The sequence below is a fragment of the Mesoplodon mirus genome, assembly GCF_964341445.2.
Source record: "Mesoplodon mirus genome assembly, chromosome: 4".
In the NCBI taxonomy this organism is placed as follows: Eukaryota; Metazoa; Chordata; class Mammalia; order Artiodactyla; family Ziphiidae; genus Mesoplodon; species Mesoplodon mirus.
This window is the reverse complement of record NC_138979.1, coordinates 10,424,808-10,447,892: the sequence shown is the minus strand read 5'-3', so window position 1 is coordinate 10,447,892 and position 23,085 is coordinate 10,424,808. Positions and strand designations below refer to the sequence as shown.

The 23,085-nt window shown below is 36.9% G+C and overlaps 1 protein-coding gene across 3 annotated transcripts in view; it reads left to right on the top strand.

Annotated features, from left to right (window-relative positions):
• The window catches only part of LOC309802706 (myosin-IIIa), a 128,409-nt gene that overhangs the window by 46,540 nt on the left and 58,784 nt on the right, over positions 1–23,085 (top strand). For all 3 annotated transcript variants that reach the window (XM_082618464.1, XM_082618465.1, XM_082618466.1), the window contains 4 exons: positions 208–284; positions 4,130–4,275; positions 7,022–7,087; positions 9,805–9,960. In XM_082618464.1, the coding sequence (XP_082474590.1) occupies positions 208–284; positions 4,130–4,275; positions 7,022–7,087; positions 9,805–9,960 (445 nt within the window). The remainder of the gene's footprint in view (positions 1–207; positions 285–4,129; positions 4,276–7,021; positions 7,088–9,804; positions 9,961–23,085) is intronic.

Genomic DNA, 23,085 nt, shown 5'->3' with positions numbered 1-23,085 from the left:
TTTAAATTAACTAAGTGTGGGGAAAAGTTTGTGTTTGATCAGAGCTCACAGTATGTGGAATCAAAAGAACTAGGGTTTGAGTCCTGATTCTATCCAAACTGTAAGGCAACAGAATTTTAGTATTCGTTTGTAAGCAAATTTATTGCAGTTGGAATCTCCTTACCTGAGTAATGAATGCAAGAAGTAAGTCTCGTCTCTTTTTTCCAGGCGTGTCTGCACAGCTCACCAGCACCTGGCACCGTCGGAATACATCCGTAGGAACGCCCTTTTGGATGGCTCCTGAGGTCAGATAGAGTTTTGAGGGAGGCAAATGTAACATTTGATCCTTTCTGAGTTTCCTTTTTATGCATACTCTAGCTCCATATGTGTTTTTGGAATATACTAGGAGAAAATGTCAGTTGTGTTGTTTTTATGTGACATATTTACATGTGTGAGGAGGGACATGGGAGATAATAAATGGGCTGTGAGCAAATATGTGAATAAATGAGGGATTGAATGAATGAGTCACATGAGGTAAAGAGAAACTACAGTTGAACAACACAGGTTTGACCTGCGGGTTTGCTTATACGCAAATTTTTTTTCAATAAATATAGTACCTGTATTTTCATTTTACAGATTGTTTTCTTTTTTTATTGAAGTCTAGTTGATTTACAATGTTGTGTTAGTTTCTGCTGTACGGCAAAGTGATTTCGTTATACATGTATATGTTCTTTTTCCTATTCTTTTTCATTTTAGGTTATTACAAGATATTGAATATAGTGCCCTGTGCTATACAGTAGGACCTTGTTGATTATCTGTTTTTATATAGTAGTTGGTATCTGCTAATCTCAATCCCATTTTACAGATCTTTAAATTAACTAAGTGTGGGAAAAAGTTTGTGTTTGATCAGAGCTCACAGTATGTGGAATCAAAAGAACTAGGGTTTGGGTCCTGATTCTATCCAAACTGTGTCAGCTTCCTGACCTTGGGTGAGTCATTTATCAATTCCTCTGTTTTTGAGGCAGAGATAACAGTACATGGATTTTCGACTGCTTGGGGGGTTGGAACCCCTAACCCTGTATTGCTCAAGGGTCAGCTGTACTTGCAACCTTAATTTTTCATTAAATATACTTTTAATTGCTTAGCATGCATCTCTCTTAATGATATTTAGATTTTGTTTTTAACTTGGATAGAAATATAAAAACGCCTATCTTTGTTTAAGATCAGATTCTGGCCTATTAACCTGTGTTTATAGTAGGTTCCCATGTTGAGTCACTCTGCTTAGGGCCATATTGCACTTCAGGAGATTCTTTTCACCATCACCTTTGGGAAGTTGTAGAGAAACTGCTAAAATATTTGAGGAAAAATGTTTTCTAGAGTCACATCTTTTCTCCACAGTCACTGTTAATACCTTTAATCCTTTTAATTATGTTCATCAGTAGAGAACATATGTTTGAAAGCTTTCTCTGCAACCTTTGGAAAAAGCTCTGCTATTTACCTACAACTCTAGCAAGAAGGGAGGAGAAGTAATTCAAATACTATATTAATATTGCAAAATCGTAGAATTAAATTTGCTTGAGGATTAAATCCTGGTGTACTGTTCCTACTTTAATACTAATTCAATTAGTACTTGCAAAAAAAAGTTAAAATGTAAATGTAATGTAAAACATGGAGAAAGGATAAGTTAGCTTAAGAAACTTTAAAAAATTTCAATGGATTCAAAAATTTTTTGAACAGGGAGAAAATCTTAGAATAAAAGTAGAAAGTATAGTCATATAAGCAAAAACAAAATTGAATAAGAGTATCTCAAATAAAAATGCTAAAAAAAAATTGAGTAAGAGAATCTCAAGTGAGAGTTTCTTCAGTTTGTTCTGATATATTACTGTTGTTTTAAAAGCTTATGAAAAATTTTCAAAGTGAAAAATTAATAAAATTTAGCTATAATACCAAGCTTTGCATCTTACCCACATATATGATTAATTACTATAAAAATACTATAATATATAAAACTAAATGTTTAATATTAAATAATTAATCATCTAGCTTTATATTTTTCATATGTTAATTTATAGCAACAAAGCCAGTATTATATTTTAAGTATGCCATTTAGTAAAAATAATTTTGATTAGTAGATCTTGGAACCAGTATATGAGGAAAAGGCAATAGTTTGATCTGTCTAAAATTGAATTACCAGAATAATAAATAAGTTAATAATTAACATTGATACTTCTTACTATATGATTACTAGACAGGCATTTTACTGATAAGTCATTATTTATTATTAATAAGCCTACTGTAGCACAAATAGGGTTTGAAAGTGCTTTCCTGCTCGGCAAACCAATGGATATTATATAAAAGAGAAAGGTTCACTGTGGTCTTTTCAAACTGTCATATAAATATATGTTCAAGATTTTGTGCATATTGTATGCATCTCCCTGTAATAAGCATTTTCCAACTTGTGAATGATTGGCAATATTTCAATAAATTTCCACTTACCTAGAATTGTTGAAGAATGTCAAATTGCTATGAATTAGAAAACAATAAGGTAAACAAAATTGTTCAAATTGATTAGCAGTTGAAAAGTGAAATTCTTGATTTGACATTTTTTCAGTTAAATTCTAGATCAAAGGTAGCATTTGTTGGTTACGTAAAGCCATCCTTCCCAAACTAGAGAATGTGTGTTTCACAGTGAAGGGGACAGGAGAGACAGTGGCTGTGCTGGGTGACCCTGTAACTTACTGTCCAAGCCAGGACACTTTGGAGATTGAAAGGGGATGGTATTTATAATGACTAGGGAAGCGAGCGTAAACCTAGAACATCATATGGGCAAAATGGGGCATAAACTCATCCTCTGTGCCAACACAGGGATTTTTTAATGTGTTAAAAAGCTTGATGTTAAGTAGAGTCAGAAAGATGAACTACGTTCCAGACAGGACCTTAGATTCCTTTCATTTTGCATATCATTTCACAGTACTGTAGTTAAATGATAAAACTCTAACCTGCCATCATCCCCAAATCATTTTTTGTCTTGTGAGTTGGCACTCACAAAATGTAAAATTTTTTAAAATATAAAAAATAGTTTTAAAAATTTAAAGTTGAATTTTCTTTTTGTTATCACTGATGTTACAATTATTATTTGAAGTCTGTCTGTATTTACACTTACACATTTAGAAATAAATTGTGAAGTAACTGTGTAATAACTCTTCTATGTTAGCACTATTTCATGATACTGCAAAAAAGATTCCCCCTTTTTTTTTCTTGTCTCTTAGTGACACCCTTTTATTAGTGGAATTTTTTAAAAGCTGGTTGTAGCTTTACTATTTAGTGTGCTCCCAGATAACTGCTGATAAAGCCTTACCAAGGTTTATTTTTATCCAGTTTATTTTTCTCTTATTAATGGCATAAGCCTTTTTGCATTTCTCCACACTTGTCTCATTCCTGCCTTCTAGCTGTCAGAAAAGATCGAGGCCATTTAACTAGACTGCTCTCAAGCTTATTGTCCTTTACCTCCTTCGCTTTTTTTTTTTTTTTTTTTTTTTTTTTTTTGCAGTACGCGGGCCTCTCACTGTTGTGGCCTCTCCTGTTGCGGAGCACAGGCTCCGGACGCGCAGCCTCAGCGGCCATGGCTCATGGGCCCAGCCGCTCCGCGGCACGTGGGATCTTCCCAGACTGGGGCACGAACCCGTGTCCCCTGCATTGGCAGGCGGACTCTCAACCACTGCACCACCAGGGAAGCCCCCTTCCTTCGTTTTTTATTTGTTAAAGATGTATTCTTTATCTTTGCCGAGATGAATGACTCTGTGCGCTCATCAAATGTTTATCAAGTGACTGTCATTGCACAGGTGTTAGCTGTGTATTTGATTACATCCCTTCCCATGGGGACACTGTTTCAGTCCCCTTTCTGTTTTGCATTTTCAGAAATTGTTTTTCATAGGTTTCTTCTTATACTTGCAATCCTGCTAAGATATTCTCTGTTCTCAGAAGAAAACTACTGCTACTAATTTATAATTTGAGCTTTTACTCCCCTGTGTTACTGCCTTTGCTTGGAGCTCTCAAACCTCATCAGTTTGAACCCTTACACATTGTTCTAAGCATTTTGCTATGTGTTTGTTAAAGTCACAAACTTCATTTTTCTTTCATTTTCTACTAGGTGATTGCATGTGAACAGCAGTTGGATACAACTTACGATGCCAGATGTGACACGTGGTCCCTGGGGATCACGGCCATCGAGCTTGGGGATGGAGATCCTCCACTGGCAGACCTCCATCCCATGAGAGCACTCTTCAAAATACCAAGGTCAGGGGGCTCTCACACTGGGTCCATCTGTCTTCCTCTAGCCACTGAGTGCTCATCAAGCTCCTCATGGAAATACCCAGATATATTTCAGCAGGTTGGGAGCAGAATGGCCTGGAATATCATGCTGCTTCTTCCGAGACACACTTTTTGTTCCATAGTTTCATTTCCCTGGTCTAAGTAAAAGAGCTTTCTCTTGGTACTAAGTGTGTCTTTTTTTCTTTGGCAAGGATTTGCGCTCAGAAAACAGCAGTTCCTGCCACTGTTGATCCATTCCCAGATTCATCAGTGAGGCTCCCTGGTCCACAGTCAGTGTAACAGTGATGTGCTTCATTTCACTCTATCAATCTAGTAATTTTTTTACTACTTGCTAATACTTCTCTTTGTTTAGAACTTTAAGATAATAGTATTAAGAAAGTTAGAAATAAAATTTATTGATAAAGTAATGATTTCAAATTTGTTAGTGTTTTGAATATATTAATATGAAACACTAAACTTAGAAGAATAATCTCTTTGGAGCCAGGAAGATGCTTTTCTATGGAGACCCCTCCCCTTCAATGTGTGTATTGACAGACTTTCCCCTGCTGATCTTATCACTAATTAAACACTGTTTTATATATGCTTTGGGTAGTTCCTAGATATTTCAGAAAACTGATGTGAAAAAACTGCCTCTTCTTATTATAAATGTGTTGTCTTTTGAAGACTTTCTTAAGGATTTTGCCTGGTACCTTAATTTTAATGAAATGCACACAGAGGGGGCCTGTGGTGACAGGGGTCCAGGGCAGAGAGGGTAGTGTATGTTACAGTTTGTTACCACATTCTCCATTAAATAAATTGTGTGGTCCTAATGCCTATAGAACACTGAATCATACGTACAAAGCCCTGGTGGGGCGTGGTTCTGGTCCTAAAGAAATAATGCCAATATGACCTATTCATTTCCAAATAGATCTGTTTGGAATATTTGGCATGTAATTAAATTAGTATAGGACCAAAGCATTTGAATTTGTTTTTAAATTTACCATGGAATTTTCTGTCCTGTCTATATGTTCTGAATTATAATACCTTAGAGATAGATCATCCTTTACATAACAATTTCAAGGTATCTCTCAGGTCTTACTGTTTGTAAAATATATTGCTTATTTGGTAAGTGGGGAAGCAAGATTACAAAAAAGAGCAGAGGGACTTCCCTGGCAGTCCAGTGGTTAAGTCTCACTCTGTTCTTCCACTGCAGGGGGCGCAGGTTCGATCCCTGGTTGGAGAACTAGGAACCCGCACGCGGCGCTGTGCAGCCAAAAAAAAAAAAAAAAAAAGGTCGAAAACCTGCTCTATAACAAGTCAGACATTTCATTAAATTTGAGGAAAACAAACAAAAAAATCTGTATATCCTAATTTCTACTGTCATTCAGTATGTAAGATGAAGCACTATTCTTCCTGAGCCATTTAAATTATGGTTTAAATGACCATAGTTAGCCTAGTGTTACTGCTCTTGGTGATGGTACCACATGGAGGAAGGATGCTACTGTTGATACATATTGTACCTATGAGCAAGGTACTTCTGGAAGCTGCACCATCTAAGTTATTTCTTATTACGTCTACCACCAGTATCTCTCTGAAATGGAATTCTAAGAATACTGACTGTAGAAATGAGAAAAAAAGGGGGATCTGAAAAGCTACCCGGTTCTGAATGTCCTAAAATCATCAAAACCTTGTTATACTCCAAGAAACTGATAAACCTCTTAGAAAGGAAATTTTCAGGAGAACAAGAAGCAAAGCAAGATTGTTGCAGAAAAGAATTACTTCTTTTAATGTGCACATCAGCAACCTTCAAATAGTCCTAGGATTGTAAAATGAGCTTTAGGCATGATCTAGGGTAGATGAGTAGCTGTACTTTTCTTTAATGAGCCTGTACAGACTGTACATTAATTTCGTTATAAGCTATTTAAGGACTAATGCAGAGCTGAAGACAAAGTATTTCCATTCCACTAATGAAAACAAGGAGCTGTTGGAATTAACATAAAGCAGTACTTCAGCAAATTCAACTATCGTGGTTGATCAGTGTTGCTTGATTACAGTTAGATCAGCCTCATTTTCAAATGATGTTCCTTTGTATTCATGAACATACCAAAAAAAGAAAAGATTCGTTCAGCTTAAAATGAAAGGAATTAATAACAGAATCTTCTAAGTGGCATTCAGAGCTTTATTGCTAATCATATTTTCCAGTTCCTTATTTGTGTAACCTTGTTTCTGGCCCTCTACCCAGTAACGACAGAACAAGTTTTAAAGGCATTGTACTATAAAGGCCCCTCTATGCTGCAGTTTCCTCCATATTTTGAACACTTCTCCTTTCAGGTCACCTCTGTCACCTGAATATTCTTCAGAGATTTCTGCTGGACTCAAAAGAAAAAATCTTCTCCCCAGTAGACATTGTTTCTATTCGGCTAAGTATTTATGTTTTCCTCTAGGGCTCTCAGTTCAAAGCAAGAAGCTTCTTTCAAAGAAGAAAAATTATCAGATAGAAAAAAATGCGTCATATATTAAGTGCTTTCAGAGAAACAAGGAAACTGTCATTCCATATAAAGAATGATTAAAAACTAATTGTCTGTCTTTAAATTGGAAAGTGATGGTAATGCTTGATTACACCTGGCAGAACCTTAATGCAGCAATGACATTCGTCTGGCTGCCTCTGCCTCTTAATTTTTATCGTTACTGACCAATGTGCGCAATCCAACCTTGTATCTTCTTTTTCTAGGAATCCACCCCCAAAACTGAGGCAGCCTGAGATATGGTCAGCAGAATTCAATGACTTCATCAGCAAGTGAGTAATAATAGAGTCTTTTAAAAGAATTAACGAGATCCCGTCCTGCTGTAACTTTGAGATGTGCTTTTTATAACAATTCCTCTGTGCTTCCGAATCTCCTCCTCATCTATTAAATAGCCCCAGAAGTTTCCATGATTTTCTTCAGAACAAGCATTTGTAGCGTCTTCTGAATGTTCAGTGAACGCATTATTGTTCTGATAATCTCAGGGTCTTGTTCGCTCACTTATTGATAGCTGTGCTGCTGCAGACGTTGCATCGTCCATGAACCCGTTCTGTCCAGCTGCCCTCTGCAGCCTCACCCTCAGCATGTCCCACCTTCCACCCATCGTCTGTTCAGTCCGTTTCTTAGCCCTTCATTTATCTGCATTGCTAATTCCCATCACAGGGGAGTTGTCATTGCACTTGGTGAGTCAGATAATCCTACAGATAAAATGTGTATACGTTTGAAGTTCACTTTTAATTTGACAGATATTTAGTACAGGTGCAGTGCCTCCAGACAATTGACTAGAAGCTGTGAGTCAGCCATTTCTAAATCTGTCCATGAACTTTTTTCACAATCTTTATCACGACTTCACCTTGACAAAATAAAGGGAAGGGATGACTGCAAGTTGTAAATGGGAGAGAGGGGTCATTAAGCTTTGATGTGTCAAAGCTCACTCAGAAAATGTAAAGAGGGCAAAAACGTAGAGGAACCGGTCATCCTTGTCCACACTGCTATCACTGGTTTTCCTACCAAGAATATCTGCTTGTTTCTATAGAGTTATTTAAGGGTTATGAAAATACAAGAAAGATCGGTAATCTGCTTTTTCTTTTAGTTTTCACTTAAATAGTCTTTACTGAGTATGTACTATGCACTGCAGAATATTTAATAAACTGCAGTCGAATTTCACAGACCTCTCAGGAGAATTGTTGGTAGCTTTGAAGGGCTCCCCATGATTCATAGCCATGCCCCGTGTCCACAGATCCTTCCGCGTGGATCCTCAATGGGACTTGGCGACTTTGACACACTTGGCACAATTTCACCTCTGAGCAACATTTCCTGGTTTCCCCCAAGCAGTTAGGACTCTGCCCTGGGAGCTCTCCCATCCGTTGTTCCTCTTCCTCTAGTAGCATTTCCTCTTTTATTTCACTACCTGTTTAGAGGTCTTTCTCCCTCACTAGCCAGTAAACAACTCCAGGGCGCCGAGTGTGCCTTACTTGTCCCTGTAACTCCGGTGTCTAGCAGAGTGGCTGGTACACATCAGCTATCTGATAATGTTTTACCTGAATAAAATAACCTCCTATGTGACTAAACTCAATACGTAGATATGAGTGCTGCAGGTGGCAGAAATCGACACAGTCTCTGAAACTAAATGAAAACTAAGAGCACTTGTTCTTATTTTCAGACATTGTCATCCTCATTCCTTAGCATCTTTTAGCCTCCCTGGGTAGTATCTTTTTAGGTCAGCCCAATAGAATAAGTTGCCAAATTCTCATGCCAGGGGGATTAACAATGCAGATGAGAAATGGCATGGGTCAGATCAGGCATGGGTTCCTTCTTCTTTTTTCTTTTTTTTCTACGCCCAAATGACAGCCCCACTCTGACCAGTTTTCTCATAATCATAGATCCTCAGAACCTCAGGGTTGGAAGGGTATGCAGAGCGTGAATCCTTCTGGAACACGTGCATCGAGGGGCCATCCAGTCAGTAAACCCCTAAGAAAAATGTGGTCCTTACCATCCCAATGTGGTCCTTTCCATCTTTGATAAGCCTCACTATCAAAAAGTTCTCCCTTATACTGACCAGAAATCTGTGTCTCTCTTCATTCTCCCCATCGATCCTAGATTTTTTTGTCCCTCGTGACTGAAAACTAGTCTAATCCCTCTTCCAAGTATCTGAAGACACTGGGTTAAACATCCAGTGTTTGTTCTAGGGTTCCTCCTGTGATGCCGTTTCAGGTGCTCTCACCTGGTTGAGCCTATCAAGAGGTGTGGTACGCATTCGTACTTCTCCTGGAGGACCTCAAAAAACATCCACTGGCATGGGATTTAAACATCCTCAGCACATAAGCCCTCGCAGATGGGTTAGCAGTTTTATCATGTCGGAAGAAATAGATCAATTGAGAAACCTTTAAAAGCATGAGGGGGGCTTCCCTGTGGCGCAGTGGTTGAGAGTCCACCTGCCGATGCAAGGGACGCAGGTTCGTGCCCTGGTCTGGGAAGATCCCACATGCCGCAGAGCGGCTGGGTCCGTGAGCCATGGCCGCTGAGCCTGCGCGTCCGGAGCCTGCACTCTGCAACGGGGGAGGCCATAGCAGTGAGAGGCCCGCGTATCTCAAAAAAAAAAAAAAAAAGCATTAGGGAAGGGAAACTGAAAAGTTTGTTTTAATTCTAGGTAAGCATTAAAACTGTAATGACTGCATTGTTGTTTATCTTTAGCTACTGACTTGTAAAGGAGACTTTGCAATGGAGACTGAGTTCAGTTATCTCTCTGCAGTAATGCTTACTGGGAGGCCAGGGAAGGGGAATTTAGCTGGAAGTTGATATCACTACGGCGTAATCTCTCACAGATTAATTCATTATATTACAGTTCTAAGATTGTTTGAGATGGGCTTCCTGGGCTGAGCATCGATGAAGAACATCATTCCATTGTGTTAGAGCAGTTTTTAGGACTGCGAATGATAAATGCAAAACTCTAACTTATCTAATAATGGCATGTTCCTTTTTGCCAGTGCAGGTGCTTGACTAAAGATTATGAAAAGCGTCCAACAGTGTCAGATCTTTTACAACATAAATTCATTACTCAAGTTGAAGGCAAAGATGCGATGTTACAGAAACAACTCATGGAATTCATTGGTATTTACCAGTGCACGGGAGGCTCAGAAAAGGCCAGGTAATTAAATAGCATCTTGACTTCAAAATCCAAAGATCATCTAAAGAGTCTGACAATTTTATAATGCAATGGTTGTTAAGGTGAGAAAAGAACTCCCTGGTTTAATGATTTAAATTCCCTGGTTGTGGTTTGGAGATAAAGCGGTATTTGAATGAAAAGTGAACATCACATGTTGAGTTGCATCCGGATATGGTAAAATTACTGGCAGCATTTCTTTTCTTTCTTTTTGAATTTAATTTATTTTTTTTTATACAGCAGGTCCTTATTAGTCATCCATTTTATACACATCAGTGTATACATGTCAATCCCAATCTCCCAATTCATCACACCACCACCACCCCCCGCCACTTTCCCCCCTTGGTGTCCATACGTTTGTTCTCTACATCTGTGTCTCAACTTCTGCCCTGCAAACCAGTTCATCTGTACCATTTTTTAGGTTCCACATACATGCGTTAGTATACGATATTTGTTTTTCTCTTTCTGACTTGCTTCACTCTGTATGACAGTCTCTAGATTCATCCATGTCTCTACAAATGACCCAATTTCGTTCCTTTTTATGGCTGAGTAATATTCCATTGTATATATGTACCACCTCTTTTTTATCCATTCATCTGTCCATGGGCATTTAGGTTGCTTCCATGACCTGGCTATTGTAAATAGTGCAGCAATGACCATTGGGGTGCATGTGTCTTTTTGAATTATGGTTTTCTCTGGGTATATGCCCAGTAGTGGGATTGCTGGCTCATATGGCAGTTCTATTTTTAGTATTTTAAGGAACCTCCATACTGTTCTCTGTAGTGGCTGTATCAATTTACATTCCCACCAACAGTGTAGGAGGGTTCCCTTTTCTCCACACCCTCTCCAGCATTTGTTGTTTGTAGATTTTCTGATGATGCCCATTCTAACTGCTGTGAGGTGATACCTCATTGTAGTTTTGATTTGCATTTCTCTAATAATTAGTGATGTTGAGCAGCTTTTCATGTGCTTCTTGGCCATCTGTATGTCTTCTTTGGAAAAATGTCTATTTAGATCTTCTGCCCATTTTTGGATTGGGTTGTTTATTTTTTTAATATTGAGCTGCATGAGCTGTTTATGTATTTTGGAGATTAATCCTTTGTCCGTTGATTCATTTGGAAATATTATTTCCCATTCTGAAGGTTGTCTTTTCGTCTTCTTTGTGTTTTCCTTTGCTTTGCAAAAGGTTTTAAGTTTCATTAGGTTCCATTTGTTTATTTTTGTTTTTATTTCCATTACTCTAGGAGTTAGATCAAAAAAGATCTTGCTGTGATTTATGTCAAAGAGTGTTCTTCCTATGTTTTCCTCTAAGAGTTTTATAGTGTCCGGTCTTACATTTAAGTCTCTAATCCATTTTGACTTTATTTCTGTGTATGGTGTTAGAGAGTGTTCTAATTTCATTCTTTTACATGTAGCTGTCCAGTTTTCCCAGCACCATTTATTGAAGAGACTGTCTTTTCTCCATTGTGTATCCTTGCCTCCTTTTTCATAGACTAGTTGACCATAGGTGTGTGAGTTTATCTCTAGGCTTTCTATCCTGTTGCATTGATCTATATTTCTGTTTTTGTGTCAGTACCATATTGTCTTGATTACTGTAATGTAGTCTGAAGTTAGGGAGTCTGATTCCTCTAGCTCTGTTTTTTTCCCTCAAGACTGCTTTGGCTATTCGGGGTCTTTTGTGTCTCCATACAAATTTTAAGATTTTTTGTTCTAGTTCTGTAAAAAAATACCATTGGTAATTTGATAGGGATTGCATTGCATCTGTAGATTGCTTTAGGTAGTATAGTCATTTTCACAATATTGATTCTTCCAATCCAAGGACATGGTATGTCTCTCTATCTCTTGGTATCATCTTTAATTTCTTTCAACAGTGTCTTTTAGTTTTCTGCATAAGGTCTTTTGTCTCCCTAGGTAGGTTTATTCCTAGGTATTTTATTCTTTTTGTTGCAGTGGTAAATGGGGGTGTTTCCTTAATTTCTCTTTCAGATTTTTCATCGTTAGTGTATCGGAATGCAAGGGATTTCTGTGCATTAATTTTGTATCCTGCTACTCTACCACATTCATTGATTAGCTCTAGCAGTTTTCTGGTAGCATTTTTAGGATTCTCTATGTATAGTATCATCTCATCTGCAAATAGTGACAGTTTTATTTCTTTTCCAATTTGGATTCCTTTTATTTCCTTTTCTTCTCTGATTGCCGTGGCTAGGACTTCCAAAACTAGGTTGAATAATAGTGGTGAGAGTGGACATCCTTGTCCTGTTCCTGATCTTAGAGGAAATGCGTTCGGTTTTTCACCATTGAGAATGATGTTTGCTGTGGGTTTGTCATATATGGCCTTTATTATGTTGAGGTAGGTTCCCTCTAGGCCCACTTTCTGGAGCCTTTTTATCATAAATGGTGTTGAATTTTTTTCAAAAGCTTTTTCTGCATCTGTTGAGATTATCATATGGTTTTTATTCTTCAATTTGTTAATATGGTGTATCACATTGATTGATTTGCATATATTGAAGAATCCTTGCATCCCTGGGATAAATCCCACTTGACCATGGTGTATGATCCTTTTAATGTGTTGTTTGATTCTGTTTGCTAGTATTTTGTTGAGGATTTTTGCATCTATATTCATCAGTGATATTGGTCTGTAATTCTCTTTTTTTGTAGTATCTTTGTCTGGTTTTCATATCAGGGTGATGGTGGCCTCATAGAATGAGTTTGGGAGTGTTCCTTCCTCTGCAATTTTTTGGAAGAGTTTGAGAAGGATGGGTGTTAGCTCTTCTCTAAATGTTTGATAGAATTCACCTGTGAAGCCATCTGGTCCTGGGCTTTTGTTTGTTGGAAGATTTTTAATCACAGTTTCAATTTCAGTGCTTGTGATTGGTCTGTTCATATTTTCTATTTCTTCCTGGTTCAGTCTTGGAATGTTATCCCTTTCTAAGAATTTGTCCATTTCTTCCAGGTTGTCCATTTTATTGGCATAGAGTTGCTTGTAGTAGTCTCTTAGGATGCTTTGTATATCTGCGGTGTCTTTTGTAACTTCTCCTTTTTCATTTCTAATTTTATTGATTTGAGTCCTCTCCCTCTTTTTCTTGATGAGTCTGGCTAATGGTTTATCAATTTTGTTTATCTTCTCAAAGAACCAGCTTTTAGTTTTATTGATCTTTGCTATTGTTTTCTTTGTTTCTATTTCATTTATTTCTGCTCTGATCTTTATAATTTCTTTCCTTCTGCTAACTTTGGGTTTTGTTTGTTCTTCTTTCTCTAGTTCCTTTAGGTGTAAGGTTAGATTGTTTATCTGAGATTTTTCCTGCTTCTTGAGGTAGGCTTGTATAGCTATAAACTTCCCTCTTAGAACTGCTTTTACTGCCTCCCATAGGTTTTGGATCATTGTGTTTTCTTGTCATTTGTCTCTAGGTATTTTTTGATTTCCTCTTTGATTTCTTCAGTGATCTCTTGGTTATTTAGTAACGTATTGTTTAGCCTTCATGTGTTTTCATTTTTTACGTTTTTTTCCCTGTAATTGATTTCTAATCTCATAGCATTGTGGTCAGAAAAGATGCTTGATATGATTTCAATTTTCTTAAATTTACTGAGGCTTGATTTGTGACCCATGGTGTGATCTATGCTGGAGAATGTTCTGTGCGCACTTGAGAAGAAAGTGTAATCTGCTGTTTTTGGATGGAATGTCCTATAAATATCAATTAAATCTATCTGGTCTATTGTGTCATTTAAAGCTTGTGTTTCCTTGTTAATTTTCTGCTTGGATGATCTGTCCATTGGTGTAAGTGAGGTGTTAAGGTCCCCCACTATTATTGTGTTACTGTCGATTTCCTCTTTTATAGCTGTTAGCAGTTGCCTTATGTATTGAGGTGCTCCTATGTTGGGAGCATATATATTTGTAATTGTGATATCTTCTTCTTGGATTGATCCCTTGATCATTATGTAGTGTCCTTCCTTGTCTCTTATAACATTCTTTATTTTAAAGTCTATTTTATCTGATATGAGTATTGCTACTCCAGCTTTCTTTTGATTTACATTTGCATGGAATATCTTTTTCCATCCCCTCACTTTCAGTGTGTGTGTCCCTAGGTCTGAAGTGGTTCTCTTGTAGACAGCATATAGATGGGTCTTGTTTTTGTATCCATTCAGCAAGCCTGTGTCTTTTGGTTGGAGCGTTTAATCCATTCACATTTAATGTAATTATCGATATCTACTTTCCTATTACCATTTTCTTAATTGTTTTGGGTTTGTTTTTGTAGGTCCTTTTCTTCTCTTGTGTTTCCCATTTAGAGAAGTTCCCTTAGCATTTCTTGTAGAGCTGGTTTGGTGGTGCTGAATTCTCTTAGCTTTTGCTTGTCTGTAAAGCTTTTGATTTCTCCATCGAATCTGAATGAGATCCTTGCTGGGTAGAGTAATCTTCATTGTAGGTTCTTCCCTTTCATCACTTTAAATATGTCATGCCACTCCCTTCTGGCTTGTAGAGTTTCTGCTGAGAAATCAGCTGTTAACCTTATGGGAATTCCCTTGTACATTATTTGTCGTTTTTACCTTGCTGCTTTCAGTAATTTTTCTTTGCCTTTAATTATTGTCTGTTTGATTACTGTGTGTCTCGGAGTGTTTCTCCTTGGGTTTATCCTGCCTGGGACTCTCTGTACTTCCTGGACTTGGGTGGCTATTTCCTTTCCCATGTTAGGGAAGTTTTTGACTGTAATCTCTTCAAATATTTTCTTGGGTCCTTTCTCTCTCCCTTCTCCTCTGGGACCCCTATAATGTGAATGTTGTTGCGTTTAAGGTTGTCCCAGACGTCTCTTAGACTGTCTTCATTTCTTTTCATTCTTTTTTCTTTATTCTCTTCCGCAGCAGTGAATTCCACCATTCTGTCTTCCAGGTCACTTATCTGCTCTTCTGCCTCAGTTATTCTGCTATTGATTCTTTCTAGTGTATTTTTCATTTCAGTTATTGTGTTGTTAATCTCTGATTGTTTGTTTTTTAATTCTTCTAGATCTTTGTTAAACGTTTCTTGCATCATCTCGATTTGCCTCCATTCTTTTTCCGAGGTCCTGGATCATCTCCACTATCATTATTCTGAATTCTTTTTCTGGAAGGTTGCCTATCTCCACTTCATTTAGTTGTTTTTCTGGGGTTTTATCTTGTTCCTTCCTCTGGTACATAGCCCTCTGCCTTTCCATCTTGTCTGTCTTTCTGTGAATGTGGTTTTTGTTCCACAGGCTGCAGGATTGTAGTTCTTCTTGCTTCTGCTGTCTGCCCTCTGGTCTGGATTTGCTTAGTTCTGTTGACTGGGAAGTCCAAGATCAAGGCACTAGCAGATGTGGTGTCTGGTACCCAATTCCTTGTTCATAGAGGGAGAGAACTGGCAGCATTTTTTAAACAGCCTCATCAGAACAAATAATGTAAACTCCAATAGATGATTAGTATTGGCTTATATTTTCTTGTATTTGTCTCCTTTTCTGTGAAGTAAGATATCTTAGATTTGGGATTTAAAATTGAATGTAACACTTGAAATAGTTTTTTACGCTAGTATTTTTTGGTATCATTTTCTCTGGTTGAATTATATTCAAAAATCATTTTTAATATTTTATTTATACTTCCTATTTTGATTTTTAATGATCTATTTATAGTTTTTATAATATTGAATATGTTTACTTATAGATAGTATATATGTTTATTTTAGGAAATTTAGAAGCTACACAGACATGTACAACATAAAATCAATCAATTATTACATTTTAATCTATAACCTTTTAGTATCTTATGAATGGAAATACATTTAAAAACAAAATTAGAATATATGTGTCCTGGAGCCTGCATTCTTTCACTGACTAGCAAATATCCATGTCTTTAAATATCCTTGTACCACAAATTTTTTAAAATTTTTATTTTTTATTGTAGCATAGTTGATTAACAATGTTGTTTTAGTTTCAGGTGTACAGTAAGGTGATTCAGTTATACATATACATGTATCTATTCTTTTTCAATTTCTTTTCCCATTTAGGTTATTACAGAATATTGAGCAGAGTTCCTTGTGCTATACAGTAGGTCCTTGTTATCTGTTTTAAATATAGCAGTGTGTACATGTCAATTCTAAACTCCCAATCTATCCCTCCTTCCCACCCTTCTGCCCTGGTAACTATAAGTTCATTCTCTAAGTCTGTGCGTCTGTTTCTGTTTTGTAAGTAAGTTCATTTGTATCATTTTTTTTAGATTATGCATATAAGAGATATCATATGATATTTGTCTTTCTCTGTCTGACTTACTTCACTTAGTATGAAAATCTCCAGGTCCATCCATGTTGCTGCAAATGGCATTATTTCATTATTTTTAATGGCTGAGTAATATTCCATTGTATATATTGTACCACATCTTATTTATCCATTCATCTGTCGATGGACATTTAGGTTGCTTCCATGTCTTGGCTGTTGTAAACAGTGCTGCAGTGAACATTGGGTTGCATGTATTCTTTCGAACCATGTTTTTCTCTGGGTATATGCCCAGGACTGGGATTGCTGGATCATATGGTAGTTCTATGTTTAGTTTTTTAGGGAACCTCCATGCTGTTCTCCATAGTAGCTGTACCAATTTACATTCCCACCAACAGTGTAGGAGGGTTCCCTTTTCTCCACTCCCTTTCCAGCTTTTATTTTTTGTAGACTTTTTGATGATGGCCATTCTGAGTGGTGTGAGGTGATATCTCATTGGAGTTTTTATTTGCATTTCTCTAATAATTAGCAGTGTTGAGCATCTTTTCATGTGCCTCTTGGCCATCTGTATGTCTTCTTTGGAGAAATGTCTGTTTAGATTTTCTGCCCATTTTTTGATTGAGTTGTTTGTTTTTTTGATATTGAGCTGCATGAGCTGTTTGTATATTTTGGAGATTAATCCCTTGTTGGTCACATTGCTTACAAATATTTTCTCTCAATCTGTACCACAAATTTTTAAAATTGCTGTACAACATTCTCTTGCATGAGTATTCAATGATTGATTTAAATAACCCCCTATTATTGGGCATTTAGGTTGTTATTAATTATTTTTAATTCTAGTAAGTAACACTGTAATGAATAGAGTTGTATACAAATCTCTTACTACTTCTGTAAGATAAATTCCTGTAGATGGTATTGTTAAGTCAAAGAATAGTCTTTTGTAATTTAAGCTTATTCATGAAAATCCTATTAATTGCATGTCAGGAGCATATCACTGTTTAGGGAGCTGGGAGAAGTGCATAGAAAATAGTGCATGACCTAAAAAAACAGTTATATTTGAATTCCTGTTGTGGTTTAATATATTTAATTCCTATTTCTTTAATGCCTACTATGTGCAGGGCATTGTATTAAGACTTTATATCTTGTGATTTTACAACAACCCTGAGGGAAATGTTTTATGATCCTCCATTTTCACAGCAAGAAGAACTGAGGTTTGCAGAGGCTAATTAACTTGTACAAAGCTGCACAGGTAACAAATGACTTAGCAGGGATTCAAATCCTAATCCCAATGACAAAGCTTTATTCTCATGAATGGCCAATGATTGTGGACAATTTTGAGTCCTTGCCTAAGTGAGTTTACAGCCTTGCTGGAGAGACCTTCAGTGAGGAAAAATTTAAGTTGTGAGTGGAATAGAGTGCCAGAAAGAAGGAACTGGGCATGTAGTTTCTAGTGAGGAGGTGGTTGGTTGTGGGCTCCTAATGCCCATCTTTGTATCTTTGTGTGGGTATAGCTCCACAGTCTGCTACAATCCCATCCTTCCCAAAGCAAATGGACAAACAGCAAGCAAACAAACAAGTAAAAAACAGAGATTGATGTGTACCAATATTGTATAGGGTGTCCAATGTTAAGAACTGTGAAGGATCTGAGATTTTATCCTACTTGCAAGCTAATAAGTTGACCTGCCAATTTCAAGAATGCTGGCAGAAGAGACCCTTGATCAGAGACAGAGGCCTTTATTATGCACAGTTAAGCCCACAGCATGAATTTTACATTCATGTTGGTTGTCCTTGCCCTATAAGTCCTAGGGGTGATGTGGAATGGCCTTGGTAGATGGTGTATACACAGTGGGTTTGCCTCACAGTTTGGGAACCCTGAGCTTGAGAAACTCTAATCTTTTAAAGGGGTTGCTAGCAAATCTGCCTAAACTTTGCCCTGGAGCAGACTTTATCTTTACTATTCCGGACAGCAAACAAAACTTCCATGTGTCCTGGAGGGAGACACTATTTTTATATATATGTTTGTATAGCAAACATGGCAAATATAGTCTAGAACAAAAGCTAATACAAGAGATGAAGAAATGTGGAAGACTCATGGAGAATTGCCTCCCAACATTCAAGCATTATAAGAATGGTTGAACCATACAGTATTTAGATTAAAAGCCTGGTGCTCTAAGTTCTAGTGATTAAAAAAAATTATTGAAAACTACTATATATTGGACACTGTGTTAGCCTAAGCTCAATACTTCTGTTTGAGTCACAAAATATATTCTTCGTTATCCAGTTAAGAATTCAGAATATGCTTTCAATATGAGAACTCAAGTCTTACTCAATTATGGAAAAATTTCAGTCATTATTCCTTTAAATATTGATCCTCTCTCATTCTTTTTATTTTCTGCTTCTAAGAGATAAATATCGGAATGTCCTAATTTACCTTAAATGTCGTATAATTTCTCTTTCATGTTTGTCATTAGTTTATCAATCTCTGCTGCATTTTAGATAATTTCTTCAAAATTGTTTTCCAGTTCACTAATTCTCTCTTAGACTAGGCCTAGTTAGAGCTATCCTACATACTGATTTTTCATGTCGATATTTCTGTGTTTTTCATTTCTAGAATTTCTCACTGTTTTATTTTTTTAACCATTTATTCTTTCATCATATCTGACTTTTATATCTGGCCGTTCATATCTGGCTAATTTCTTTGTCTTTTTTTGTGAATGTAATTCTTTTCTTTTTCTCTTGATCTTACACTACTTAGCAGTCATTTTTTGATTTGCATTTTAACAAGATTGAAATGTCCTTATGAATGAGTTCATTTGTTTCCTCAATATGTGGTTTCCTTCTGTGGTTTAGAATTTTAGTTTGCTCTCCCATCTTTATTTTATTTTTTAAAATATTTTATTTATTTTAAAATATTTCTGGGCTTCCCTGGTGGCGCACTGGTTGAGAGTCTGCCTGCCGATGCAGGGGACACGGCTTCGTGCCCCAGTCCAGGAGGATCCCACATGCCGCGGGGTGGCTAGGCCCGTGAGCCATGGCCGCTAGGCCTGCGCGTCCAGAGCCTGTGCTCTGCAGTGGGAGAGGCCACAGCAGTGAGAGGCCTGCGTAACGCAAAAAAAAAAAAAAAAAGTGTAGCTGAGCTGGGTGACGATGACATCTGTCACTCCAGTCATCGCCAGAGCTGATCTGCTCATCTGGCTGACCCGGCTGGTGTGTGCTCCTTCCCCAGCATCATTTCAAAACTGCACGATTGGTCAAAGGGGTCAAACTGCAGATCAGTAAAAACTAGTCTTCCAGGGCACACCAGTGAGAGCCTGTATGCCCATTGGTATTACCAGTTGTGACTTTGTTAGTGGAATTTAAAGATGGATAAGGAAACTAAAAGAAAACCATTGATTAATATTTCTGTTTAACAAAGGATTTCTGTACTACCCCAGTGGCTCCTGAATCACCTTAGAAGATGGAGCTTGATATTTACCAGAGAATATTTAACCAAAGTAAAAACAAATAAAGCTGTTGGTTTACAGCAGTACAACTGAATAGTAAGGATAAAAGTTTAACAGGGAGCAGCAAGAGTTGTTTCTTTTTTCAGTGTGTAGAACTGAAATACAAGTGAAGCTGTACTAACCACCCCTGAGGTATCTGTGACCTTTGACAACACGGAAAGAAAATATTTGTAGTCTGAAACTATGTCTCTCCAGTATTATGGAGTAAATGAAAAGTATAATCTGGTTAACAAGCTGTACTTTTCACAAGAGGACAAAAATCTTATTGGAAGGATTCTGACTTTGCCTTCTCCAAGTCTCACAGAAATTAAATATTTATTAAAGTAACCTTGGAAATTAATTCTGTAAAATGAAGGCAAAAGGAAAATGTAAAAAGTGTAAAAGTATCTTGAAAGATAGGGTAATGATGAAGATTGGACAATTTCCTTTGACAAATAATTATTTATTCATTTATTCACCCTGCACATATTTATTGAGTACCTACTATGTCCCAGCTACTATTTTAGGTGCTTAGGCTACATTAATGACCAAAAGAGACATGTATCAATGAGAAGATGTAAAATATTTTCACAATTGATGATTCTTTTTATTTTCATTCATAGAATACACCTTAAAAATAGTTTTTCTTAATCATTCATTACAACCTTAATAGCTTTTAAAGTGTTTAACTCATGAAAAAAAGCTTTTATAAACTAATTTATGCACCTGAATTAACTCTGCATGATTTGTGTAATTTCAAAACCCTCGTGAAAAAATACAGCTTTGTCCATTAATCTGGTAGTATTTGAAGCAGTAACCAATGCTGCATGCTTGATTTTAACATATTCTCCTTCAAAAATGAATCTGTCCAGACATATCTGTCCTAGCTGAAATGATCTTTTTTGTTTATAATTTATCGTTAACTCTTCCATCAGAATGTGTGTTCCATGTGAGCAGGGACTTTATCTGTTGTCTTCATAGCTTTATCCCAACTCCTAACAGTGCCTGAAACATATTAGATGCTCCAGAAATTTAAGTATTTGTTGAATGAATGAATGCAGTAGTGGATGTTGAAACGTACAATTTAAGGCTCTACCTAGTGTGTGTGTGTGTGTGTGTGTGTGTTTAGGGTGGGAGAAGTCTAATGAATCAGAGCAGGAATGGAGATATCATATTAATAACTGGGTTTGTTGAGATTTTGTGAACACATCACAAACTTGTTTACCTCACTTTTCACAATTCTTAAAATTAAAGGGAATTGGACTATTTTATTTAACTGCTTTTCTCACTCTTACACCCTATGATCTTATATGTGGTCAATTGTGTAGTTTTTAAAATATTAAGTATTCTTGATGCAACTAACCGTGCCACTTGAGGGAGTATAAATGTGAGTCCTTCACTCATGCTACTTTGTCGTGACAGCTGTAACTGTCTTTTTTTTTTTTTTTGGCCCCATTGTCTCTATTATGTTTAAGACCCAACCAAGTGACAGCAATGCTGCCAGTGCTTTCTAGAGCAGTCTATTGTGATGGCTGTGTCCAGCAGTCATTGGTGATACAGAAATACAGATACGCGAGAAATGTAAATAGGCAGTCCCCATGGCCAGGGGACTTCTCCGGTTAAACTGACCTCGTGGAGAGCAGCGCCGAACTCTGAAGCAGCGGGAGATGGGAGGGGAGTGTGCTGGCCCCGACATATGCCTGACACCATGTGCCTTTTCACCACGTTCCTCCAGCACCTGACTGAGCATCAGCTCTGTTACCTGTAAAATCAGCCTGAGCACTGCAGTGACACAGGGAGGAGAAACAAAGAAAGGAAGAGTTGTTTGCTGATATGATGCCCATTTCCTGCTGAGATACTACCATCAGGGTATACATAGGACTTAATAATACATACAATGAAGTCTTTCAAAATCAGTGACGCTCATGAATCCTCCATCAGCAAGACCTGGGCCCACATTTTCTCACTCCCTGCTCAGTTTATTGCTGAGTTCAGTGTCATGTATTTACACTTCATGCTTGAGGAGGGTAGAGAGGTCACCTCTGGGACAAAACGAGAGTGAAGACAACTAAATATGAAATAAATAGAAATTCAATATATAATTCAATATAAATATTGAATATAAAATATAAAGTAAATGAGGATTAAACCTATGATCATAAAGGCAATAATAATAATAATAAGAAGAAGAATTTATTAACCATAGCAGGCCCTGAATGAATCACTTTACATGTATTATTTAATCTCACAACATCCTTGTGAAATAGCCATTATTATTTCCATTTTATTTCTGAGGAAGCAGAAGGCCACATGGCTAGCCAGTGGTAGAGCCACAGCTGGAATAATAGTAGCAATTATATATAAGGCATTTCCATATGCCCATTTTAAATGAGAGTTTTACAAGAAATAATCCATTTTGCTTATCCTCACAAAATCTTTTGTTATTTGATCTGAGCATTCAGATTCTAGAGCCCAGCCTCTTAACTGCAACGTTGGTGTCAGTAATTCCATGATCTAAACAAAGGAAGGGATTTATATAGCTTCAGAACTAACTTTTGATTTTCTGTATAACCACCTCAGAATTTAGTTCAATGTAGAATAATTTATCAGTCAACCCTGTTCCTCACTGGCTTTATGGCCATTATTGCCGCCTGCTTGGCCACTCCCCATATACCTTAGCCCCTCTACTCTTTAACTGGAGAGAAATCTAAGTAAAGGAGCTATGCTCTAGAATAGGGCCAAAGCATCTTCTCAAGTCCCCTGATGAAGTCTTTATGAATGGTAAAACCTAGTTTTTCAAAGTCATGGAAAAGGACTTTTTTCTCTTCAGAATGAAGCAGACAGCCATACGCTACAAGAGTATACCTATCAGTACACAAACTTCGGTTGACAGAGAATTCCAGGGTTGGAAGAAGCAACAGAGATGATATGATTCAGCTTTTAAAATATTGTTAGTCTAGGTAAGATTATTAGCTTCCAACATTTTTTGGTGATAACATGTGTTTTTTAGGAAATGGTGATAGTGATAAATTTATCTTCCCAAATTAAAAGAGACAAGCCTAAAACTTGTGTGTTCAATACAAGATTGCTATCTTAGTATCTCATGGTATCTCATATTCAGTGTTCTTTGAGTTTCAAGAGTCTTTGATATATTAGACATATTAATTCTTTGTCCATCATACATATTGCAAATATTTTTCCCATTTTCTCTTTTACTTGTGTTTTATTATACTCATATTAAAATTGTATTGTCAAATCTCTTCCATTTTTTAATTCTCCTTTCTATCTTTTCATACTTACAAATTCCATCTGCATCCCATTACTACACAGCCGTTCTTTTGCATCTTCTCCTAGAACTTTTATGATGACATTTTAAATCTATGTTTGTTAATCCATCTGGAATTAATTTTTACATA